At 39.0% G+C, this 14,832-nt stretch overlaps 2 protein-coding genes across 10 annotated transcripts in view; both read right to left on the reverse strand.

Moving 5' to 3' along the window:
* Positions 1-14,832, reverse strand: part of LOC108970763 — a 53,171-nt gene that overhangs the window by 4,686 nt on the left and 33,653 nt on the right. For all 9 annotated transcript variants that reach the window (XR_001993507.1, XM_018936330.1, XM_018936378.1 and 6 more), the window contains exon 4: positions 11,507-11,678. Coding sequence is in view for 8 of the 9 variants with exons in the window: in XM_018936330.1 (XP_018791875.1) it covers positions 11,507-11,678 (172 nt within the window). In the remaining variant the exon portion in view is untranslated. The remainder of the gene's footprint in view (positions 1-11,506; positions 11,679-14,832) is intronic.
* Positions 502-2,828, reverse strand: LOC108970756 (phosphate-regulating neutral endopeptidase-like). The gene has a single exon (XM_018936317.1). The coding sequence runs from the start codon at positions 2,692-2,694 to the stop codon at positions 643-645; it is 2,052 nt and encodes a 683-aa protein (XP_018791862.1). The 5' UTR covers positions 2,695-2,828; the 3' UTR covers positions 502-642.

Here is a 14,832-nt window from a genome sequence, read left to right on the forward strand (position 1 = left end):
CTATGTACTAGCTTATATCCCAGTGACAATAATTAATTTATGTTAATTAACAAAAAGAAAAGGTGGCAACTCTTGTCAAAAGTGTTTTAAAAATCCAGCTTTTATAAAACTCCTCCATTCAATATTCATATTGTACTAACATATATATCTATGATAACATAAACAATTTGAACAGGTGGCAACTCTAATATTTTTAAAATTTATACTTTATTGATTCCCTCCTCTTTGTAAAGTCTTACTTTATTTCATAATTTTTTTTTATCTTTTCCAGGTGGCAACCTGCTAAGTTGTTTGTTTGAAACTATGCGAGCCACACCGACACATCTCGAAAATCTTCGACTACAAACTTTGCATATATATGTATGTATATTGTTCATTCACAGCATCCATGAATTATATTAGTGGATGTCACGGGGTTATCACTACTCAGGCGTTGACATTGAACGTTATACACCTAAATATATTTTGTTGTTTATATTTTTTATAAATATTCGAGATTGGTTATTAGTTAATAGAAACACATGTTTATTTATACTTAAATTTCTTTATGAGAATTATCGTAAATTATTAATTATATTTCGATATATATATACATGTATGTTATTATATATCAAATAGCCGTCCATTACATTTAACTGTGACTTAAAAGAGTTCACACTTTCGTTGCGGATGCATTTTATTGCCCACATCGCATTTGAATTCACGCGCAAAGTCTACCAGATTTGCTAAGGCACCGTTCACACGCAGCGGCTCTGGCGTTGACTCGAATTTCTCTACCGAGTCATGGTAATCGACGCACCACAGTTGAGCGAATCCAATGAAGAACAATTGCTGTGGCGTATATTCCAACAGTGGCAGCGACTCCTTACTCAGCACATCTTCCCTGTCCTCGACATTGGACCACCAACCCTGGTAAGCGTGTTGGGCAATCGCCACAGCGCCACTATCCAAAATGGAAAGCTCTTCCGCTTTGGCGCTAAACAAATTCTGACCGCGATATTTGAAATTGTTGTAGTGATTTTCGGCAAAACATTTGGCACGATCATCGTAAGTCTCCGTTGAGGACGCATCCCACCAAGAACGCTGATAGCCATGCTGATCATAACGACGACCGGCGGCATCGAAGCCGCGGAGCATTTCGTGTGCCAGCAGGTAACCGAGTGTGCCGTAACGTAAGGCATGCGGATATTCGGCGTCCCAGAAGAAACGTGATTGCAGAAAGACAATGGGGATTTCAATATCATTCTTTTGTGGATTGTAGCGGGGCAAGCGTACCTCAGGTTGTGCGCTTTTCGGTTTGGAAAACAATGATTGCAGTTCGTGCTGTGTCTGCCACTCCAAAACGTTGATCAAATTGCTGAAATATTGCCCAGGTTGTATGTCAAGGTCACGCAATTGATCCACCAAGTCGGTATCCTCATGCGAAATTAAGCGCACACGTATTTTCTCTAATTTCTGTATGGCATGCTGACGTGTGCTTTCCGAAAGCCACTCGAGCTCCGTAGCTAGTTCGTCATGGAATGTGCGTTTGATATCGGCCCACGTCGATTGCAATTCATTCACCATCAAAATGTTGTTGTAGTTGCGATTGAACATGTTCTGCAATTGCACGGGTAGGAAGGAGATAATCTTACGCACACACCAGTTATCATTGTTCGGCGTGTTGATCTCGCCGGCAAAGTCCAGATGCTCCAACACCCGCCACATTGTATAGTTGGCTATATGTAGCTTGGGTGTATCCCTTATCACCTCAACTAGATTCGAGAAGTACTCTTCAGGTGTCTCATAGACTTTAGAGTAGATAGTTTGATTTACCACAAGCGTTAGGTAACGGTTGAGGTCAACATAATTGCCGTAAGCGGACTTCAGTTCGCTGACAAAGCGTTGGCGTGTCATCTGCGGCAGCGTGAGTTTCGCATTATCCGGCAAACCTTTAGCTAAATGTTGCTCAATATCGAGCACTTGCTGTGCCACCTCTTTGGCCCAACGTTCACCCATATCAGGAAAATATTTGTGCAATTTTTCGGCAATATCATCGCGATAGTCCTCGCGTTCATCATCATAACTACTATCCAAGTAAAGTTGCTTACCGCCCAGCTTCAGTTGTGGCGCACCAACTTTCAGTCGATTCATATCGTTCTCCTCGAAATCTGGCACCACCTCCAAGCCAATCAGTATGTCCACACCCAAACGACGTCGCAACTCGCCAACCACTTTCAACCAATCATATTCATTTTCATACCAGCTCTGCAGCTTAATCGCCGGCCAACCGCCACGTAAGTCTACAAACTCTATAATCGGTAATAAGCCCAACCGCTGTACAGCGACCTCATTGCGACAGGATTCGAAAAATTTCGTCAACTTGCGATCGGCTGTGTTGTCCGTTTCGCGTCCACCCTGCAACATATCGGCGCTCTTGCGCACATACAGATCCTGCAGCTGATCCAAGTAGGCGGAACGCGGCTTTGAAGCGCTGCTCGCATGCAATTTTCGCCATCTGCCACAGGCAAACTCATAGAAATCATCACAAGAGGCGCGCTCGGCGTCGATGTAGGCGCGTATTTGCGCCGCCTTTGCCATACGCAGGACGCCGCTGCTGTAGTTCTGCGCGATGCTTTGCTGCGTCGTGGCACTAAGGCTAGCCAGGAGCACTAAAGTGGCCAGCAGCCATTTGTTGTGCGTTGTCGCGCACATTTCACAATCGAAATAATGGATTATTTCAATGGATCCCTGACTTTTAGACAAAATATTTTTTTTTTTTTTACAGATATTTACTTTTCCGTTTATCGTTACTGCGTACCGTACACACCGTTCGTTCAACACTGACTATTCAAGTCTGTCTGTGTCGCCAGCATCTCCACCGCCTTGTAAGCACAATATCAGTCCACTCATCTCGTACGAAAACTCTGTGCGCTGCCGTTCGTTAATTGAGTTAATATTTTCTAATTAATTGAACACATTTTAAGCGATTAGCACGCGCTACTCATCAGCAGCTGGCGCATAGTTGCCGCTCACACCCCTCGCCGCGCTTGCTCAGCTCTACCGCTCTTAAGTTTTACTCATCGGCCCGTCTCCGCTTAGATGCCGCATAAATAACTGCACAGTTGTACATATGTAGATTTGCACACATACATACTTCATAAGAGTTGAGCGCAGAACTAAGCCGCATGACCTAATTTAATTACAGCAACCGCTGTCTCTTTATTTTTCTATATATAATGTCTTTATTATTTCCAATTATAGTAAAGCATTTAAAGGTTTGACTCAAGCAGCCGTGTTTGTATTGCAAAGCCCGCCACATCAAGGTCAATTTGATTAATTTCGTTAATTACTTAGTAAGCGCGTTCTCACAAAACAAACAAATTTAATGAGTTTACTTAACAAGTCAAACACCTAAAGATATTCTTTGATCATTTACATTACTGTTGATTGATGATAGAATTCATTCTGATTATTGTAATAAAGAAGATTCATGCGAGCGGTTGCAAGCAAGAAAGGCATAAGTCGTATTTATATTTCTAATAATCCACAAATTAATTAGTATTTTTCCCCCCAATGAACTCCAAATTGCATTCAAAAATCAATTCAGAAAAGTATTGATTTCGATCAACAGTTTTTTAAGAAACTATTTGTGTATCTGAAACTGAGTAAAGGCTCTCGGCTATAACTGCGTAAGCGGTAGAGCCACGCCAGTAGAGAAAAAGAAGATTTTGAAAAGGTAACAGGCTAAAGTTCAAGAATAAAATTATATAAAAAAAGATCTTTCATGAAGTTAGTTTGAAATTATTAGTGGTATTATTAGTAGAAGTTTTATTTACTTTGAGATAAAAAAATATCTGATGTTACTCTACGCACGTTTGCAAGCTCCATTCTTCAACTGGTGGACAGCGTGAGTAATTGAAGCTTATAATTGGTAAAAAGTTCTCATTGAAGCCAAAAATCGGAGAAAGAATGAGGAAGGCATTCTGGCTCTATGAATAATTAAGCCAATAATATTTTATAGGATCGTTGTTGGCCTGGTGGAAGGAACTCAAAAAACCCAAGCTAACTTTGCAGCAATTCAAAGAGCGACCCAGATCTGTATCTACGGTTTACTAAGCACAATACCAACAATGTCAGTGAATGCCATCACGTTGCTCCCGTTCACAAAGCAAGTAGGTGCTTTGTGGCGAAGTGTGCTATTCGACTTTGAAAAGCTGGTTAAATGAGGGGCTCAGTGCAGGGACACACTAAAACTTTACGCTATATGACCACTATTCGCGAAACCTTTTACAGGCAGTTCTGTTTGAGAGTGAGCTTTTTCATGGATGAATTGTAGTTAAGAGGTGGAGTCTTCTGTCAGGAGCTCCTCATGAACTCTGTTTTCAGGGTACCAAACCATTGCAACGTATGCCAAGTAGAAGTAACTGCCATCAAGATAGCATTAAATGTACTGCTCTGAAGTTCAGCTTCCTTTCGAGAGGTTTGAATTGACTCCGGTAGCCGATCGTCATTACTGGCTTAGAGTTCGCTGACAAAAAAGGAATTACGGAGTGCACGACATCGCTAGCAATAGCTTCCAGCTTCTACCATATTAGACTAGTTTGGGGGCTCAGTGCCAGCGAAATGGCCGGAAATCTTATGTCGATATCATCCGATTGGAGTCGAACCGGTATTACGATATATTCTTACTGATTAGCGCTCTAATGAGTTCAAAAAGCAATGGCCAATAACAAGAATTTGTGCGACCTTCCGACCTCTGACTGAACACTAGATTCACATGCGTTGCAGCTACATATTTTGTTGGATACTCTTTGCCTTTTTATTGCCCGGTGTGGTAAGTACAAAACGCTTCGTCGGGCTATGAGGCGGTTGATACATCTGGTGATCTCCTCTTAAGATTTCATGGGTAACACAAATCACGAATATCTGTCTAAGTGAGATCCATGGATTAGGATCAACCCTACGATATGACCAAACGTAAACGTAACTTTGAAAGAAATCCAATCTATAATTGCGAAAATATTTTGCCTTATAAAAAGGTTATTCCTAAAACAACTTAATTTAGAACAATCTGTTATATGCGAACTAAAACCAAAGTTTATGAGATATTCAATTGAAATTTTGCTTGCGTCTTTTTCTTCCCAAGCAACTGCCCAACTATCTGAACTGGACCACTTCAGAGACGAAGAGTCAATTTTCTTTGACAGATCACGCGTGTGTTTTGTCAAGCTGTCATATTATTTTGGTTCAGTAAGCATTTCATCATCGTAAGATGCCTTAACAACGTTTACGAATCGATAATCGACTATTTGGTGCTTGAAATTGAAGCTCGTGAAATTGGCGACAGTATGTTTCAACAAAACGGCGCCAGTTCTCAAACTTCGCATAAATCAATGGATTAATTGAGAAAGCACTTTGGTGAGCAGCTAATATCACGTTTTGGTCCGGTCGATTGTCCACCAAGATCATGTGATATCACACCTGAAGAATTTTCTTGTGAGGATCTGTAAAGACTAAAGTCTTAGACCTTGGAGCAAAACATCGCGCGAGTCATTCGCCAGTTACCACGCGAAATGATCGAATGATCAAAAATTGTGCTCAATTCCACGGTCAGCGTTTGGAAGAGATAATTGTCAAAATGATAGTGAGCATTCCACATTAATTTTGAAGCACCTGTGATTTTTTTTTTTTTTTAACTAGAAAACCTCGAAATAGATTATATCGCACAATGAGAGACCGAGGTCTGTCGAATATCTTCGCTGTAACATATCAACGTTAAATCGGTGTAATAACGAAAGTTACACCGAAACTTGTAAAAAAAAGCTTTCTAAAATAAAAGTGCAGTACAGTATTAATCCGCTACCCCTTAATCCTACTTTGGAGTCTGATCAAACTAAGTTGTTGCACTTTTAATGGAAGTAAAACAGCGCTTAAATGCACTTGCAAGTATGCGACCATGTAATACTTTTGCAGAATATTTAAAGTTTACACCCTTCTTCTTCCTCCCCCTTTACTTGCGTCAACCCATTTAACCCAGTGCTGAGTACCAAGTAACGCGTTTTGCTTTATGTTGTCTTGGTTCCTGTGTTTATAGTTTATTATTATTATTATTATTGCTGTTGTTCTTGTTATTGTTGTAATGGATACTCTCAAAGATTACAACAATATGCTTTCACAGTCAATGTTTACACAATTTCAACTTTATTATAGTTGAAAGTGTCCCTTGGCCTCGTTAGGGTACATCATAAAAAAGTTTTCGCTTGCGCCGAGCGTTGCCCATACCCAGCACCCAATCATGGTCAACTGTAAAGCAGCAGGTCTAACTGATTTTGTGAGTAGGTGGAGTGGAGTACTTTAGAAGAACAAGTATTGCAACAGCATGAAGATAAATAATGGGAAAAAAATAAAAATACCGTTAACTAATACAATGGCACTACGGCTGATAGTCCTTAAGACCGGGAAAACAAAACAAAAGAAGAGATAAATGTACAAAAACAACACCAACAATGGAAGTTGTTACGAAAAAACAAAACGCGAAGAACTTCACTTAATCCTAAACTAAAAATGGGGGGTGTGGGGCGAATGCGCTTGCTCGCTGTTATCCGCTAGCTCGGGCGGTATGTGTTTAAGACTATGAATGCGCGCAGATTGAAAATCACAAACACGCGGAAAGTTTACGACAACGCAAACACAGGCGCATACATAACCTACAAACATAGCGGGACAACAAAATGCACAGCAACAAGAACAACAATAGCGGCGACGAGCGTAATAATAATAACCACTGCAACTACTTAAAGAACAACGACAATAACAAATAACAATAACAATAACAACAAAACAGGCTGCACATCAACATTAACGTAAAACATCAGCGCAACAACAATGCGGTCATGCCATGCTATACTATGCTCTGCGATGCGGTGCGGTGCTGTTGGGGGCGGTGTGATGCGTAGGGCACACCGGATGCGGCGATTACTTTTACAATAACACTAACGATATGGAAAAACTTTAGTAATTTATGTAACATAATTATTCCAGAAAAGTAAAGAAGAGAAATAATAAAATAAAGCTTAATAAACCAGCGCCGCCTAACAAGCTGCCGCTCAGAGTGCGGCCGAGAGGAAGGAAACAGCGTGTAAATGCGTGCTGTGACAGCTACGACAGCACATAACGTAACACCGACATGCGCGGCATGGATAACGGGTCGAGCAGGCGTGTACTTTTGTGACATACAAGCCGCAGGATTAAGAGGTGTGAGGAGAAGCTGTGAGAAAGTTGTTCTTAAATCTGTGTCTATCTGAGAGCGCGCGGTTACGGTTTGTACAAATTTAAAGACATCAAGTCATTCCAAGATCGTTTTGACAGTTGACGTTACTCATTCACTGCGGTATACAACAGCAACGGAGTATTACTAGTTTAAAGAAAATATTGATTAAAACGGCTTCGAATAGATGTGAGATACACGGAGAGAAGAAGAGAAAAAAATTCTGAGCAATTTTTGCCAAAAAGGTGGAGTGTTTTCTCCTTTTCCATGGATTCTGGTCATTAACGACATGCTTAAAATACTTAAAGATCGCGGCTGCAGGGTGATTGCCTATGTAGACGATGTAACTCTTATGGTGAAAGGAAGGTTCCAGAGCACTGTTTACGAATTATCGCAGGGGCACCTAGGCGTCGTAACAAATTGGGTAGTCCTAAACCGAGCTGGATTTATTCACCAGAAGATACAAGATGACGGCAGTACCGCCACCGCGAATGGAAAACATCCGTCTGCAACCAGCAGACACAGTGAAATATTTAGGGCTCATTCCGGATAGGAAGCTTTCATAGAAGCCGAATATCGAAGAGAGAGAAAAAGAGGCATCGATTGTCTTGTACTGCTGTAGAGAAGCCATTAGCAAAAGGTAGGGTTTCTCACCGAAAGTGGCTCTCTGGATCTACGATACCATAATGAAATCCATTATGTTCCTGGAGTTTTTACGTGGTGGAAGGCTCTAAGAAAGACCACACTAGCAAAGAAACTCTAGGTTCCTGAAGGAACACGGGTCTGAACACTCCGAAATCCTCACTTACTTTGAGTTTTAAGAGTATGCTGACCAGAATGAGTCTTTACGATGAACCAAAGTCCACGAAAGTTTCCAGTATGACAGCATCCTATGTATTGTGTGGCTAGTTACAGTAGGAACAGCATAAGTTGGACAGGCATAGTTCATTGAAGCTTTGCTGTGCTGGCAAGTTCTTATAGTAAAAACTGAAGAACTGTACTTCATCTGTCTTAATTCAGCAAAAAGCAAAAATCTGCTTGAAAAGCTTTTCAATTTTATGCAAAATTTATTGTCACTGTTTAAAGAGTTTCTTCGAAACTTATTATGAACTAAGACCAAACCTACAGAAATTGTATAGTCTCTTAAAGAATTTGATATTAACTGGAAATTCTGACTTGAAACCCACTTTGTCTGAGAGAAGTCGAAGAGAATTGCCAACAAAGACAGATCGCGGCCTGAAGTTCTAAATTTACGACAAACATTTAGTGTATAGCGGGACTCAACTTCATATCAACAAACTTTACCTTTACCTACTCACTCCGCATTCCAGTTCTAATGTTTGGATGGTAATATTAACAAAAACCTTCCTACTGGCCAACCAATCTGAACAGGGATTTCTCAACGCAGTCAACTTCATCTAAAATACCAGAGACTATTTCTCGATTTATCGATTCGCAAACGCAATTTACACTCACTAATATCGTCTTCGAGATTCGAGTTTCGTAGAAAATTGTTTACAGGACAGAACTTGAGTAAAGAGACTTCATTAAATTTCATTAATTTAATGACGGTAAAAAGAAAGTTAATTTCAATTCACGTTCTCCAGGCCAAGAGCACTTAAATAATATAAAATTCGCGCAGTGTCATCCTTCAATTTACACCACCATCCAAGGAACTACACACACATTGCTTCCTTACATTTTCTAATAATTTTGCTCTTAATTTTACTTTTATTTCTTCTACACTGTCATTAACGCCCAGAGGTCTATTTGACATCATTAATGGTTGTAAACATCAACTTAATCTTAACGCAAATTTGAACGTCATTCTGGAAAACTTGAAGACGCGCTAACAAGTTGAAGCGCGTGAATAAAAAAATTGCACCGAACATAAAAGAAAAATCTCGGAAAAATAGCAGATGAAACTTATGGCCCCCAACAGTGCAAGAAGGCAGAAAAAAATGCGAGGAAAGTAAGTCAGATAGCGTCGAGAGTTCGACACGTCACGCAGCGGCAGTCACGGTGAGTATAAACGAAACTGCTGAAGACTCGAATGACAAAAGTAAGCGCGCGAGCGGACGAGCCAACGACCGAGCAAGCTAAGTGCTGTCAGTGGCAACGGCGACTAAACGGAAATTAATAAGCACATTCTAATGATTGTTGCAAAAGTTATCAGCATATAGCGGCGCAGTGCTGCATAACTGTAATTGGTCACTGGAGAGGTCATTAGGGGCAACAAGTTGAAGTATATTTTCTTTCAAGAATTTTAGTTATTTATTCTATTTTTTCTTTCTTCTTTAGCATTATAATTTTTGTCTTCGTTTTTTAGGAAGTTTGCTGTGTCATGACAAAAAAATCACACAGTGATTAGTTTAATGGAAAAACTGTATTATAATATATGTATTAGGGTTGTTCTTATTTTGCGGAAAGTGTAGGTCATTTGTATGTGGTATGCATATACATATACTATGCTTGAGAAATGTGTTAGTACAGAAAGCACTTATAGAATTTATACACATCCCATCCCCTCACTTTTCAAAAGCCGAAGATATAACGATTTTATCGGAGGATCGGAACGTCACTCATATCCACCAGCGTTCGTGTTCATTTATTTATTTATCTCAAGTAGTACATTGAAGAAGTCGCACCATAGTAAACTCGCCATGTCTGAAACCTCGTTTGGTATCGAACGGCTGGGAGAGGTTCTTCCCGATTCTGATAAGGCCTTTCGTATTGCAACCACACTGTACTTGGATTGTAGGGTTTTCCTTTTTGTGAACTGGATAGAGCACAGTTTAACTCCAATCGTTAGTCATGCTTTCTTCCGACCATTTTCTACGAAGAAGCTCTTTATCAGTTCTTCACGACCGTGTGCGAATAGCTCGGCCGGCAATCCATGACCCACTTTTTTGTTCTTCAGCCGGGTACTTGCTATTTCATGGTCGGCAATAGAACGTTTGCCACAACGTCATCGATTTTGAAATCGTGTTCGCTTTCTCCTAGCGTTATACCTTCTCTGCCATTCAGCAGGCTGGAGAAGTTTTCCTTCCATTCTTTTGGTATGATCTGATCATCAGTCACTAGATCACCTGTGGGGGATCAACAAAACATGCTCCGGGTTTGAAATCTTTTGTTAGTCGCTACAATTTTCAAACAGCCAGCTTGTGCAGCTCTTCTTTCGGTACATCTCTTTTTCAGTCTGCAAATGCGTCTCGCTTCCCTCTTCAACTCTCGGTATCTATCCCATCCTGCACGTATTGTAGTCGATTGTAATGTTGCGAGGTAGGCAGACTATTTTTTATTTTTTTTTTCACTGCGGCACGGCACTCCTCGTCATACCGGCTGTTCCTTTGCATTTTCCGAAAAGCAATGGTTTCGGTTGAAGCTGTACGTTAGGAGCTTTAAATGCCGTAACACAGTTCCCTTATACCGAGTGGCTGATTAGTGCCCTCAGAGAGCAGGTGAATTCTTTGTTGCACAAAGGCGGGTGCGTATCTTTTCTATAACCAGATAGTGATCGGAGTCAATATTTTCTTGAATACTGCAGACGTGTCTTTCGTCTATCACAACTTGATCGATATGGTTGGTGGCTTTTCGATCCGGAGGCATATTCCTTCCCGGAACAAGATATACTAAGTTTTTGCAAAGTGTGCAACCCCTAAACGGGAGCGTCGAGAATTTATAAACATATATGTGCTTATAACTAAATGATCGCCCTAACGAGTTGTGTCGATTTGACTATGTCTGTTTGTCCGCCTGTCTATATATTTGGGAACTAGTCGCTAAGTTTTTGAGATATCATTCTGAAATTTTCCACATGTCCTTTTCTACCCAAGAATCTGCGCATTCGACGGAATATCGCCGATATTGGACCGCTACAGCATATAGCTACCAAACAAACTGAACGAAAAAAAGGTCTAATATTAACCTGATTTTCTTTAGAACACCCCCAATGCACTGTAATTTCCCTAACAGTATTTCGTTCATACTTGGCATTTTAAACGCTTTCCCCCCACCTAATCACCTTAAACCCAACCAACTTTCGGTATAAGTATATCATTTTTGCGAACTAATGAGTTTGACAAGATACTTACAAAATGCTACATACAACATTTCAGCCGGACTTTCCCCCCCATCGAACACACTTCTAATGCACTCACATTTTCGAAAAAAAAAGTTACAAAAACGCGCGAAGTTGAATTTCCAAAAACTAAGCGCTCTGGTTTGAGTGAGTTGTTGTTTTTGTGGTTAACTTACCGCCATCACAGGGAAAACTCTCAGCCAACACGGTGAATAATTTATCCGCGAGCAGGCAGCGTCCTCTGGGCCCTAACGGCACACGACACACCGGACATTTGACCGAACGACTGCGGCAGTTGTTGCACAACACATGTCCGTTACAGCACTGCCAACCAGGTGGCCGAATCACCTACAAATAAACAGCGAGCAAATAAATGTTAGACACGCTTTGGCATATGTATGTGTGTGTTGTTGGCTGATACAGCCATACATAAGTGTAAATATATATGTATATGTAATTAAAATTGTTGATATGCATCACGTTTTGTGGTTTGGTTTAGTATATTTTTGTATGTGTGTGCCTCATTAGTTTTTTTTTTTTTTTTTTTTTTTTTTTTTTTTTTTTTTTTTTTTTTTTTTTTTTTTTTTTTTTTTTTTTTTTTTTTTTTATTTAAAAATTTTTTACAAAATTAATTATATTAAGCAAGCACGCTTAACTAACACGCAAAGGCACACACGTGCACACATACACACACATTCACATGTGCATAATTTTATCTACAACAACAAAGTGCGGTTTTATACAAGGAAACGCTAATGTAGAAATTCTAACACAACGCAATTACATGAACTAATTATCATAATATGGATATGTTATAGTAAAGCTCAGTGGTCCCATTGACACACCGTGTACACCACAATAAACACGCAACAACAAAGTGACATAGCTAAACAAATATACAGACATATGTACTCATTTGACATGATTGCATGCTATTTCTATAGAAAAATATTTAAATAACAGGAAAACTGCAGAGTTTTGTTACAGTTTTACTATGGATCATCACTCGACTATGAAGAAATTTATTAGAATCTCTACCCTGGACCGGGTGTGAACTATATACTTTAGCATCGAACGGAACAATATGATAGTCAGAGGTGGCAAGGTCTGTACTATAAAGAGGGAGAAGAAAAACTTCCAAGCCGCTGTTTACGAAATAGTCTTAGGCGATCTTGCAACATGAGGCTAAGCAGTAAAGCATTACCCTGGCGCCATAGATAATCGCTTTGCCGTTAATTTGTCTAGTTGAACAAGTTTCACGTATGAGCTTTTGCCTTTAAGATGTCGTAATGGATCTATTTTTCATCATCAGTCATAATTAAATCCAAAAGCGATTCTAGCGTTCAAGCAACATTTCTGACATGCAAAATCGTCTTTCAACGTGTCATGTCGTTAAATCATATTTCACCGGTTTTTCTTCTTTTTAAAGGTTTTCGGCCGCTTTAAAACGAGCGAGCTCTTCATACTTGAATTAGGCAATAACTTTCATCAATCCATTTCTTCAAACTGCTATGGCTACCTAAGGCGATCTTTGTCTGTCAAGGCAAAATTTTGACATAACCGCAACGCCAGAGCCTAATCTCTGCAAACTCACATTTTTAGCTGAGATTTTCTTTAAGTTAAAGTCATGAAGAAGAACTCTACGCAAAAATACTTTTTGAGGCACAATGTTTAATTGAAAAAGTTGTTCACATTTCAAATGAATGACATATACTGAAAAGGATGAACATGCCTTAAAGCTTTTCAAAGCTTATTTGAAACATTTTAACAACGGCCAACGGTACGCCAACTCTTGGCAAATAGGACGACCATTCGAAAATTGTATTGAAAATACAACAAATACAAATTTATACACTCTATAAGTATTAGAGTAACTAAGAGAGGATTAGAGCTTTCTCTGAAAGGACTTTTACCTAAACCGTCATGGCAACTGCCAATGAGAATGAGCCGAATGATACAAGACACAATGCGCATATCTGTCGAAATACGAGTTTTCTGATAGCTTTCATTGAGCTTTTTTAGAAAAGCCCTGAAGCTTCGAAATATTGAAGCCTCTAGCTCTTATTCTTACATAAATGAGGGAAGGATGCTGTCAGCCATGATCACAAAACTGAGCTAAAACAATTTAACTTTATGTAACAATCAAACATGTGAATTGCAGAAGTTAGAGCCCATGAAAAGTTGTAAAAAAACACAGATGTTTCGACAACTTCAACAAAGTCAAAATTGAAACTATCCGATATACTGACAGTTTTTCAAAGTACTAAAAATTTGGGAATTTACTTATATTATTTAAAAGATTTAATGTTCGACGCATGCTTAGAAATAAGCTTTGCTATGACACCTTTTTTTTAGAGATCATTCAGTAAATAGAACAGGAGTCTGTGTAAAAAAAAAATATTATATAGAAATGTATAAGTAAATGGTGATAAAGAACATGTGATCAAGTTATGAAGAAGAGAGTAGAATACATGAGATCTACTGAACTACTTGTTTTGAGTAAACTTCGTCTTGCCGCAATCGCAGGGACTCTAACTGGAAGCAGTCCAATAGGTATTAATAAGATAAGGCTAAACATCCTGTAGGAATCTAGCTGTCAGAGTTGTATGGAACGAAAGGAGGTGGATGTATCTAAACACTTTCACTCCCATTACACGGCCTTTGCACGTCTGAAGCTAAAGCATCGCCGAAACTGAGTTAAGGTGGCTATAACAAATTTGTGATAGACTAAGCGCTTTGTTGTTTTGTAATCCAAACATATAAGAATTTTTAGGTACCACAACAGACCAGCATTCGGAACTGTCCATGTGAGATCGCTGTTAGAATCGACCACTGGATCTAGCCTAGCCTAACCTAACCTAGTCTCACCTAATGAAAAACAGCTTCATTTATACCCAACTATCAAATATGATAACCCATTGAGAATCGCACGTATTTGACAAAGTTATCCGTTAAAATGACTATGACAAGTTAAGCGCTAAAGATAACAATTCTTCAAATAATATACGTGATATATAATCACTAACACAAAAATATAGTTTAAGTTGTCATGATATGTGAAATTAAACTTATTTTAATTAACAAGTAATTTTACAACTTAAATGTACACAAAACTCAATTGCTACTTAATGTACAAGCAATTTTCAATTATAACAAAATTGATGAAATAATAGTTCAATGATATATAATAAATATATTTGTAAGATGTATGACAACTGTTGCACGTAAAGTAAAAGTAAACAAAAATTTTCGAATTAATTTAAGTTATATTGCCATTAAATTAGAAAATATACGTACTAAGATGATTGTGAAGTGAGCAAAGGAAAATATACTCTGTAGTAAATATGTATGTATGTATAGGTGATGTAGTGAGAAACTGGTTGATTTGGTAACTACTACTGGATATTGAAGGTACTTGAATACATAATTTAGGAAATCTTACTTGAACTGTGAAAAGAAAATCTAAAATGCCACTCTCAAGGGTACTTTTGAATTGAAAGAG

The sequence above is a fragment of the Bactrocera latifrons genome, unplaced genomic scaffold, assembly GCF_001853355.1.
Source record: "Bactrocera latifrons isolate USDA-ARS-PBARC rearing strain unplaced genomic scaffold, ASM185335v1 scaffold_107, whole genome shotgun sequence".
NCBI classification, from domain to species: domain Eukaryota; kingdom Metazoa; phylum Arthropoda; class Insecta; order Diptera; family Tephritidae; genus Bactrocera; species Bactrocera latifrons.